At 38.3% G+C, this 12365-nt stretch overlaps 1 protein-coding gene across 3 annotated transcripts in view; it reads right to left on the bottom strand.

Moving 5' to 3' along the window:
* The window catches only part of LOC135211115 (glucose dehydrogenase [FAD, quinone]-like), a 34634-nt gene that overhangs the window by 1038 nt on the left and 21231 nt on the right, over window positions 1-12365 (bottom strand). For all 3 annotated transcript variants that reach the window (XM_064244217.1, XM_064244218.1, XM_064244216.1), the window contains exons 6-13: window positions 10551-10672; window positions 9862-9918; window positions 8880-8993; window positions 7395-7551; window positions 4890-5050; window positions 2582-2759; window positions 2341-2414; window positions 565-716 (exon numbers count right to left, since the gene is read on the bottom strand). In XM_064244217.1, coding sequence (XP_064100287.1) covers window positions 565-716; window positions 2341-2414; window positions 2582-2759; window positions 4890-5050; window positions 7395-7551; window positions 8880-8993; window positions 9862-9918; window positions 10551-10672 — 1015 coding nt within the window. The remainder of the gene's footprint in view (window positions 1-564; window positions 717-2340; window positions 2415-2581; window positions 2760-4889; window positions 5051-7394; window positions 7552-8879; window positions 8994-9861; window positions 9919-10550; window positions 10673-12365) is intronic.

Here is a 12365-nt window from a genome sequence, read left to right as displayed (position 1 = left end):
TAACCAAAGGCACAGGGTTATTAGTATATCATTGCCATGCACAGCTATTCATTTGGAGCAATCCTTAAATGCAATCAACTTGGAAATCAGGTATCTATAGAACCATAATCACGTATAAAAAAAAAACCTGAAACAGAGAAAGGTTAATATTGATAAAAAAAAAAAAAAAAATAGCAATTGTAAACAAGCGTTCGTCTAACTCGAACATGACATTTTCAGATAACTCCGGGTAGCACCTTACGTTTTAACAGGTGCGATGATGGGAATGAATTAAGTCATCTAAATTTATTCAACTTATTGCCTGTAACTTTCACCTGATATGCAGGTACCGTGTTGAATGAAATAGCTTTTGACTGAAAAGTACTTTCATTTATTCAGCCATCTACCACACTTGAATTACGTACATCGGTAGTGTAACCCGTCTTCTCTACTTTCACTTAATAGAATGGGGTGGTCTTATACATCATTTAAACTCAGTCCTTAAGAGCTATTCATGAAAGCAAGAACCCTCGCTGGCCTATGACCAAAGCTTATCCAGGAGCAACAAATTCATCTTGAACTTACCTAAGGTTATGGTCAACGACACCGAATGGGTCAGTGGGAGGGGCCATTTTACAAGAACCTGCCAGATGAAGAAAAGAAGTTCCCATGTGACGCACGTAACACGCCCAGTAATCATCGCTGGCAAATCTGAAGTTGGCGCACTCGGGAAGAGGCTGCAAAAGAGATAAATATGAATCTTTTGGAAGAGAAGATAAAATGAAATATAATCGAAAGAAAAATTAAATGAAATACAATGAAAAGAAAGATAAAATTGCCCATTGTATGATAATTTATTTTCTATTTTCTGAATTTACTTGATATATTTATGTAAACAATATCTTGGGCTATAAAAATTAATAACTAAATGTGCAATTTGTTAGATGTGAGAAAAATGATGCATTTAAAATATTTAAATAGTACCGAAGTCAGAACAAGAACAATCAGATTATGGTAGGCCTACGTTCCTTGTAAAGGGAGCTGCAGCTTGTGTCCATGAGAACAAACATTCTCGTGATTGTGTGCCAAATAATCGTCTTTGAAGACGTATCCAGTTTTGAATGTTGTCGCAGAGTTAATTTCATCGGGAATTTTGTTTTTGTGGTGGATTTCGCGAGCTCTTTATACGGTCGGGTCAGGTTTCTGTGTTTTCTAAATTTTCTGTTAGTTTACCCATTTGCAAAATATGAGCTCCTTCAGTTATAGCTGGTATGTCTTTCTTATCCATTCAAAATTAATGTCCAGCGTCTCTTTCGGTGGTTAAGCCACATTCGTCCTCCCATTTGTCTTTTTTCCTCCTTGAATGATTTAATCTCATTTCAACGTGAATCACATTCTATCCTCTTCTCCTAAATGTAGTTGGTAGAGCTGCGGTTTTCTCAGTCTGTGGCTCTAGAACCTTTGAATATCCGCTCCTAGATTATGCAACAAGCTTCCTCTTGAACTGAGGCAGATTGAGGATTTGAAGTCTTCCACAAAGAAACTTAAAATCCTTTTGTTTAATCGATGCTTTGGTATGGAAGATCAAACAGTTTTAGTAGAATTTGCAGTGTGATTAAATACATCCGATGGATAAACTGTTAATTAGATAATGGCGGTCCTGCGAGCGATATGGAAGTCTACAAGTAACATGAAATGGATATTTTGCAGAATCTTTTAGTATCTGGCAGCCAAAAATTTTACCAAGTAGAATTGACGGAAAAGTGTACGTCGTCCAGGTTCGCCACCTTAATAAATTATTGCTATTAATCCAATTATTTTGACAACCGTCTTCGCAGCTGGTTGAGAGATGCTACCAGAACTCTGAAAATGGGTTCTGAGAGACCGACGTCGCACCAACGACTCGAGTAGTTTACCCTTAAAATTGGTGCGTTCACAAAAATGAATAGAAAATGTTCATTTTGGATTAACAGAAAATGAGACGTTGATCTCGATAGACTAATAAAAATTATTCTTTGGTATGTGGTAAACAATCTCTCTCTCTTCGGGTGTGGGAAACAATCTCTCTCTCTCTCTCTCTCTCAAAATAACGGTATAGTAGATAAAAGTTCAGGTAGATAAGAAACAAACGCGAATTTGCAAGGAAACTGGTTGTAAAAAATGCATTACACTTACATAAGCATTCTACGCACAGGTCATAATTATGTTCTACACGTACACAATGCACTCAAGATTCATAAGTCTATTGCGTATAGCTTACTTGCGCTCGCATACGCACACACTGAGTGCCTACCACATACATGATAAAACCACTTATTTTTGTCTAATAATTTTCCAAAACAGGGCAAGAAGGATGCTTACCTTGTCGTAGAATTTCGGATAATAATTTTTGGCGAAAGTAGTAGTGTTTCCGAGAGCTACCGATAATTTGACACCTGGAATCACACAAGGCATTAGTACAAGGTGAGCAAAATGACAATTAAACACCTATAGACTAACACTTGCAATTTAATATCCTTTGGTAAGTTTATTAACGTATTGATTTATCATTTGGTTACGGAAACACAGACATACAAACACACACACACATCCACATCCTTACCTTTCACCAACGTCCGCACATCGTCTGGATGGCTCAAATAATTCGGATCGATCAAAGGAGCGTCTCGAGGGTTGTTGGATCTGAGCCGGATCGTCCCTCGGCTTTTGGGTCGAACCAAAACCGGGCGGATCGAGTAGCCTTCCTGGCCTATGAGGTCACCCAGGTAATTCAAAAATCTCTGAGATAAAAAAAAAGAGATATATATTAATATAAATACTATATATATAGATATACCATATATTATATCTCTATAATTATATATACTATAATTATATATATATATCTATATATATATTTATATATACATATAATTAATAAATTATATATAATAAATAATATAATATCTATATATATATTATATATATATATAGTATATATATATATATATATATATATATATATATATATATATATATATATAGTATTCATACTGACACCCACATTAAGAAAAAATCAAGAGAATTGTGAGACTTTATTGACAAAAATAATTATAAGATATAACGGATAACAAAACTAGGTTGAAGTAAGTTAGCATTGAAACACTACAGAGATGCAAGACGCAATTAAAAGCAATAAGTGATTACAGATGGACTTTATTAAAGAAAAATTGGAAGTGTAGGAACGATGGAAAACTCACATTTTTGGTGTGCTGCATATCTCACAGAGCCCCAAATTAACAGTCTATAATTTGTTTTCGCTGAATAGTTCATGTATTACCACCAGAATAAGATAATAGAACATTTTAAAGGTAATCAGCGTAATAAATGGTGGAGAGGTAAAGGCGAAAGACCGATAAGTGTAAGGAAAAATTAAAGTAATGATTAAGTAAAATTACATAATTAAATTGGGAGAATTTCGTACTTTACTTCAACACTTTCTGTATTATATGATTCTAAGTGCTGTTATATACACGATCAGTGTCGAGGTATGGTATCGAAGCACGCAAATTATACAGCTTCTGTATACCATGCTTCGAAACCATATTTGGCCAAGTACTCTTATTAGGAAGGAAGAAGCCATTTTGTCATATTAGTTTGCATACATGCAATTGATGTATATGTATGAAATCTTCGCTTTCAAAACATCCAGTTTTAGTGATGAGGCATAGCAGATCATACGAGAATATTCATTTTTTCACATGCGAACCGACGGTAGAGACGTCTGACTCTGACCTTGAAAGAAGAGATGGATGGAATTGCACCTTGAAGAAGGGGAATGCTTTATGATAGGAAAACACAAGTATGGAGAGAATTCCAAAATATGAACCGCGAGAGAGGAAGAAGATTACTGTCCCCAAAGTCAGTACTGAACAGTTACTAAATCAGCAGAAGTGGAATATAAAACTTAGACCGAAGGCCAAGCGCTGGGACCTATGAGTAAAAGGTTATAGAGGTGTAACAAGAAGAAAGCCTCGCAGCTGCACTATGAAACAATGAAGATCAGGCCTGTACCGAAGGGGGTTGTCGGGGGGTCGTTCCAACATTTCTGGAAGTCCATATTTTCTGTTAACTAAAGCAGTACTTTAAATAACATTTAATCGGGTAGAAGTGCATAGACCACATACCAATTTTTCTTGTTAATATAACTAAAATAACATTTTCAAGTATTTCATCTTGTATATACCTTTATATGCAATGACGTTTATGGAAGAAAAGGACCAGTTTTGGGAAAAACGAACCCTCCCCCCCCCCCCCACCATAAAACAACTCTGGGCACGGGCCTGATGATGGTGGGAAGTAAGATGGTAGAAAGACTATGAAAGGAGGAACAGTAAAAGGAACGAAAAGGGTTGCAGCTAGGTGCCAAAGGCACGCCGCAAAGACCCTTAAGTAATGCCTATAGTGCACCGAGTGTTTAGCATAGTGACAGCACTATCCCCTACGGCAGACTAAACCAGTGAAAGGCTTTCAAGATAAGAGGTGATGATCAATGACGAGGCTGCATAAGGTTAGGGGGTAACAGAAGGGCGATTGGAGAGGCGAACTTAGAGAGAAAGAATTTGGCAAAAATTAAGAAGAAGCACAAAAGAAATAGCCACGAGAAGAGAATATCCAAGAGAGATACTACTGAAAATGAAAACGGGTTAAATAAAAAGAAGTTTTGCTTACAAAACTTTTTGCAAGGCCAATAAATGAAAAAAAAAGCATAGCTGACCATTTCTAGCTGACTGAAGATAAATCTAAAGAATCCAAGTGTTAGAAGTGACAGTCGAACGTCTCATGCTCTTCCCGACAATACCGCCAACAAGATTTATAATGACAGTATCTGTCTGAAAGGAAATGTCCCCCATTCACTCTCACACACTTACTTTTCTTTCCAAGTTGTACAGCGACGGATAAACGATGCCGTAATCGCTGGTCGCCAGGAGAGCGTTGAAGAATATCTGAATGTCTGGCCACAGGGGGTCGACTCCTCCCCCAACGTTGACCCAAGAGCTTGGCACTTCTGCTGGGATCTCACTCAATGGTCCTTCGGGGAAGAGAAAGTGTAGATGAACAATGGAAATAAAAGAAACATACAGATACAAAATTCAGTTCATAAGGTAGAATTCCTGTGCACAAAGGCTACTCGATAAAGATAAAGAGAGAGAGAGAGAGAGAGAGAGAGAGAGAGAGAGAGAGAGAGAGAGAGAGAGAGAGAGAGAGAGAGAGAACTCCTGTCAGAATAAATGACTGAAATCACGAATAGAACATCAGAATTTCTATAACAGTCTGATATCCGTGGGCCAGATTATCAAGAATACTCACCATTGCTCAAGAGCTATGACTGAGGACGATGTACCCTCAACAATAGCATTAGATATATTGCACATTAACTATACGAATGAATGAAATAGCATATTAACATAAAACTAATCTGAGTAGCTTATTTCTAGACTTTTCTTTTATTATATCTAGCAGCTCTGTTTATCTGGCTGCTGGAGGAGGTGAATTCTCTGAGACTCTGGACAGGCCAAGGCAGTGAGGGTTGTTCATAGGTGCTGAAATGAATATATAAATTAGGGCAAAGGCCAAGCACTGGGACCTACGGGGTCATTTAGCGATGAAACGGAAATTGACAGTAGAAGTCTTGAAAGATGTAACAGGAGGAAAACCTTACAGTTCGCACTATGAATCAACTATTAAGAGAGGGTGGAAAGTAAGATGTAAGAAAGAAAATACGAAAGGGGATGCAGCTAGGGGCCGAAGGCACGCTGCAAAGAACCTCAAGTAATGCTTACAATGCACCGCTTGAGGTGCACTGAAGGCACTATACTTCCCTACGGGATGTCCTTAGACGCTGCTTGGGTGTTATTGGTTTAGATGAAAAAAAAAAAAAAAAAATGGTAAAATTACAGTTTCAACCATTATGGGAAAACTGGAATAAAAATATATTTGTTGCATCAGAAATAATGTAGTTCCAACGGATTTAACATTTATTTTGACTGCAAACCATCCGATTTAGAGATTTACTATGTAATTGGTTAAAAAAAAAAAAATTTCCAGAAAAAGGTAAATGTCCAGGAGAAGGCCGCACCCGTTTTTCAAGTATTAACGACGAAAAACGGCAAAAAAACGACCAGATTGGTGTTGCGCATCGCATAGAAACATGAGGAAATGAATAAAAAAGAAACAGAGTTACTCTTACACACAAAATCTAAGCATAAACCTACTACTACTTTAATTATGGGGGATCCCAGTGGGAAACGGGGTTTTTGGGTGGGGGGAGGAGGAGAAAAGTGATTTTCTGGGCACTACCGAACCTAATACACCCACCTAACCTTACCTAGGGCCCTGTACCCCTACCTAGGCCTAGCGGGGGGCTCCGCCCCCCTGCGACCCCCCCTTAAGGCCACAGTTATTTTCGGGGCACTACCGAACCTAATACAACCACCTAACCTTACCTAGGCCCTGTACCCCTACCTAGGCTAGCGGGGGGCTCCGCCCCCCCTGCGACCCCCCCTTAAGGCCACTACCTAACATCCATCAAACCAAATCCAAAGTGATGGTACTGCTGTATACATCGTTATACTACCACCATTATAATATACTCTATAAATTAATGAAGCTTACCTTAAACTGTTGGTTGATAAAAATGTGCTGCTGTTTTGAGGGAAAACGTGAAGCCGTTGCAAGGTTCCCTGACATGCAACTTAAAGTAGGAAGTGGCCAGGTACCCGACGACCACATTGCACTGCAAACAATCGGTAGGAAATCGAAGGTCTGTCAAAATTAATGCCAGAAGGGCCAGCCACTACCTCTGCCATAGGTACAGGAAGACAAAATGCCGTTTTTTGCTTCATTATTCGAGTATTCAGTCAAACAAGGATACCAGTGGACACTAGACAGGTAACTTTATTACTCCGCTGAAATGCTAGTGAAACTTAGTTTTCGACTCAAGTCATTCGTAATTGGTTATGAAACCCATGACGTCATAACGATGTCACACCTCTCAGCCAATAATGAGTAACTGGAACTGCTTTTGTTTGCGTAAGAAAGTAAGTTAGAGGGCTCATTAAAAGTAAACATTACCGTAGAGGAAACACCTCTCCCGACTTTGGAAAAATTCGAGGTAAAAACTTAATCTTTTTTTTTTTCTCTGTAAGTATGCATTAGCGACAATAATGTATTGAGAAGAAGTGTTTTGTTATCACGTGCTTTACTCGGGAAAAATATCAATATAATAGATTTCCCATAATGGTTGAAACTGTAATAATACCAAAAAAATCATACAGCCCTAGCCCTAATGGGGAGATTCAGTTGTGCCTGCGCTATGAACACCAGTACTCTCTGATCTAAGATACAAAAAGAATACATTCGATACTATTTGATACCTTGTCTGTCCTTGGCGTATTGTTTGATGGTTCTTGCAGAGAGCTGAGAAAGCGGGTTTGGGATAAGACCCCTCTTCACAGACCAGCTAAGACCCATGACGTTGATGTGGTCGTGTAGGTTCATTCCTACTCCTGGGACATCTGCCACTAAATTTATCTGTGGAAATATAATTAGGGTAAATTACCTTCATTGAACTACAAAAGATTCAATAGTTAAGTAGGTTTACTTGTAAACCGGTTGGAAATTAACTTGGTATGTATCCATCTTTATGCGTCAACTACTCCAAAGTTAAGTGTATCTTAGTTTAATCAGAACACTGAGCTAATTACCAGCTCTCCTAGGGCTGGCCCGAAGGATTCGATTTTTTTCACGTGGCCAGGAACCAATTGGTTACTTAGCAATGGGACCTGCAGCTTATTGTGGGATCCAAAACCACAACGATAAATGAATTTCTATCGCCAGAAGTAAATTCCTCTGATTCCTTGTTGGCAGAGCAGGGAATCGATCCCGGACCCTGAAATCGGTAGTCGAGCACGTATCCGACTAGTCCAAGGAACTCCGAGGTGCTATAGTAGATTCACATCAACCGTGCATTTGACGCCTAGGCCAGTCCCTTACGACGCTCCTGATTGGCTGCTGATAAGCCAATCTCAGGGCTGGAAACTCCCAGTCTCTCTCGAGAGTCCACATAGGCAGGATGTATGTTCCACCTCTCCTCACGGATACTTTTGAAAGACTTATCTCTAAAGAGAGGTGGAACATTCATCCTGGCTATGTGAACTCTCGAGAGAGACTGAGAGTTTCCAGTCCTGTGATTGGCTTATCAACACCCAATCAGGAGCGTCGTGAGGGACTGGCCTAGACATCAAATGCACTGTTGATGTGAATTACTAAGTACTAAACAATGGCGGAAGCTCCTTGGGACGCCATGTTTAGTACTAGGCGCTCGGAGATTAAAGTATTATATACATTTGTGAATAATACTTTGCTCCCCAATGTTGTACCAACACCTCGGAGTAGGTGATGCATAAAGGTAGATACATGTCAGGATTAATATAGAGTACAAGGTTAGACCGCTTCTGACCAAAATAGGACAATCTCGCGCATGACGTCACGTGGCTGATCTGACTGAGGTTCAGGTGAAAAAAAAAAAAACAAAAAAAAAAAAAAAAGAAGTCATCAGTCAGTATTTGACCCCAACAGAGTGAAGAACAAGGAAACTATCATTCAGTGCCTGGCGATTAACGGGGACCTCTCTCACACAAGGTCGTGAAAGACAGAAAATGGGTGTGGGCAAACAATTCCCATAGTGACCCTTAAATTATTTGTTTTCTGTTATGGACACCTACAAATGACGTCACAAATATGCACAGTAACGATGGGATGGTCTAACCTTGTACTCTATTAATCCTGGATACATGCATACCTGGTTAATACCAACGGGTTGATACTGGCATTCAAGTGTAGCACAAACAGTGAGTTACCTTGTGCTTGTATAGGTGCTCCTTTGGACCTACTCCAGAAAGCATGAGGAGCTTGGGAGAGCCAATGCTTCCAGCTGACACGATGACCTCTCTCTTGGCCCTTACGATTATCACCTGTTGGAGAAGGCCAAGGCAGGTTAGTCAGAATGAGAGTCTGTGTTGGACAGGTGTCATACTATACCTAGTAGATTCACATCGGCCGTGCATTTGATGTCCAGGCCAGTCCCTTACGACGCTCCTGATTGGCTGTTGATAAGTCAGTCACACGGCTGGAAACTGTCTCTCGAGAGAGAGTTCACATAGGCAGGATGTATGTTCCATCTCTCCTGAGATGGAACATACATCGAGAGAGAGTTTCCAGCCCTGTCATTGGCTTATCAACAGCCAATCGGGAGCGTCGTGACTCGTAAGGGACTGGCTTAGACATCAAATGCTCGGCTGATGTGAATCTACTATAGCTTACAAAACTGAAAATTCTATAATTATGAAGTTACTGCAGTTTGAGATTTGCTTATATAAGCACCATCCTTCATTTTGTAATTTAATTTCAATAGACACAAATACACTCACTATAATACACACACACACACACACATATATATATATATATATATATATATATATATATATATATATAATATATATATATATATATATATATATATATATATATATATATATATATATATATATATATAATATATATATATATTGAAAAAGAAGAAATGTTTGCAGAGGCGGGTACGGGTATTATTACTCAGCAGTAGTACGGTAGTTCAGTGATTAAAAAAGATAACGTGAATAATTATAACCATAATACAAATATCTCATTTTGTTAGTACTATACTCTTATTTTCCAGCGGTTTAATATCTTAATAGACGCTGCTCAGTAGGGAGTTTAATGAATTACAAGAAAGGTTGGAACGCATAAGGTCTCTCTTCTTGAGGAGATAGGGAAAGAAGATTGCTGTACATTTCTTACCTTGCCCCGGTGCTCAAATTTCACTCCGACTGCCCGTTTATTGTCATCAAAGATGATCTGCAAAATAATGGAAATTATAACTAAAAACGAGAGAATTAAAAAAAATGAGTTAAAACAATTCATTTGATGCCGTAATAAGATAGAACATAATTTTCAGTTAAAGATGTTGAACTGTCCTTAAAAAACAAGGAAATCTGTACAACAGCCACGACGCACAGATATCTGCTATCCAGGAATCTACTTCTAATTTGTATAAAAACCTAAAAGATATTTGAACCTAAAACAAATTGCAAGTCAGGTGAGAGAGCATTTGAACATTGCGCACCAAGACCATGCAACAAAATACAGCCTGAAGCGGAGATCATACAAGTAAAAAAGTAAATTAAAAAAAAGAACTAAAGACTCCTATTCTGCAGGAACTACGACACTAAAAGATAATTATAAAATATAAGAAGCAACTTATTTAGAAAACGTAGTACAAGGGCCCGCCACGAGAGGGAATCATCCCTGTACTTCATAATACCAAACAAATGAATGAATACGTAGTACAAGGGCCCGCCACGAGAGGGAATCATCCCTGTACTTCATAATACCAAACAAATTAATGAATATTTGCAGCCGCAAATTTATTTTCAGTTTGTACCTAACCAGCGTTGGACGCAATCACCGATTTCATTTTTGCACCTTACCTGGTGGGCAGTGGCGCTATGGAGGATATGTAGATTGGGTCTATTTGAAGCAGGTTTCAAGTATCCGCTGGCGGCTGAAGATCTCATCCCGTCCCCGATTGTAACGGTTGGAACCGAGAACCCTGCGCGGGAAATAATGCAAAAGGAAGTTCGATGATTGAGGAACTTTTATTTATTTATTTTTTTTCCCTCAGGTTGAAAAAAATTTCAAATTTCACAACGCATATATATATATATATATATATATATATATATATATTATATATATATATATCTACATATATGTGTGTGTGTGTGTATACAGCCAGGAAGACAGAAACAAGAGTTATGAAAGGTTAACTATATATATATATATATATTTTTATAGTATATATATGATATATATATCTATATATATATATAAATCAATATATATATTAGAGAGAGAGAGAGAGAGAGAGAGAGCCTCTAGTCCCCAAATCTCAATAACACCAGAGCTGTAGAAGACTAAGAGCCCCAGCCCTATACTCTACGGTTAGGCTGGCCACTCACGCCAGATGGGATTTGTAATGCCCAATCGAAATGGACGGGGTTTAAGCAAGTTTGAATGTGAGTGGGGTGTTTTTTTAATCAAGTCAGATCTGATCAAGCCCGGAAGTCAAGCGGGATCGACAAACCTGACAGTTAAGGTTTCAATGAGCAATTCACGGTCCGACACGACAGTCAAATAGGGGTTTTTCAGATTTAGTCGCTCAGAACAGATAGTTTGTCCGTGAGTGGTCTTCGACGAGGCTTGGAGTAGGAGGTTCATTTACCAAAAAACGGCAGCGAAGAGTATATATGTAGTTCAACATGTCAGACTTTCGTTAGATAAAGGGTTCTGGATGGGGTTCTTCGAGAGTTATAAGCCGTAGTATTGTCTGTGGAATATAAGTAAAGAATAATCCGACAAACACCAAAGAAATGCAGCTCATCAGTCGCTAATTGAGAAACTAAAGTAAAAGTGTCCTGATGCAACGAAAGAAATGGTAACAAGAAGATAAATAATGTATATAAGACCTTCCTATCGAAAATCATTAAGGAAAGTAGAGGCATCAAAGAAATCAGGAAGTGGTGCATAAGACGTTTCGTCCCTTAAACTAATATATATATATATATATATATATATATATATATATGATATATAATATTATATATATATATATTTATATGTATATATACTGTATATATGATAAATCTGCATATATATGTATATATATATTATATAGTTTATATATATATAATATAGTGCCTTTATATGTGCATACTGAATTTTGTAAAATTTTATATCTTGGTTAGAACAGTCAGTCGCTAAGTAGCGTAATGTGGCACTTGGCCTTTCATAGAGTTGTGGATTTCCTCATACATGTGTCCTTTTGCACGACCGTTATAATCTTTCTAGAAAATTGAATGTTTGCTCGTGCATCCTTACGTAAATTTATAACAATCCCTGGGAACTACCTATATTTCCTGTAAAAGCTATAAATTTGAGTTTTCTCTCTTCAACAACCAATCGTTGACCCAATATTTTTCGTCGCCTTTTCCATTGTTATACTGGCTGCAACGGCACAGTCTGAGCATGTATGGTTTATTATCAGATATTCCTTCCGCCACGTGTGAACAGTGTGGCTGCCATCTTAAGACTGCAATACTTTGTTCAGAACGCGAGTCTCCCAGTCAGTTCTAATCGTACTACGAGATCGAGTGCGAGTGACCCCGCCATAGGGTAGCGCACGTGCCAGTCAAGTTATGACGACAAGCGGGTCCTTGATTACATTAAGATTAGTACCCAGTCCG

The sequence above is a fragment of the Macrobrachium nipponense genome, chromosome 4 (genome assembly GCF_015104395.2).
Source record: "Macrobrachium nipponense isolate FS-2020 chromosome 4, ASM1510439v2, whole genome shotgun sequence".
Taxonomy (NCBI): domain Eukaryota; kingdom Metazoa; phylum Arthropoda; class Malacostraca; order Decapoda; family Palaemonidae; genus Macrobrachium; species Macrobrachium nipponense.
This window is presented reverse-complemented; position numbering and strand designations above follow the sequence as displayed.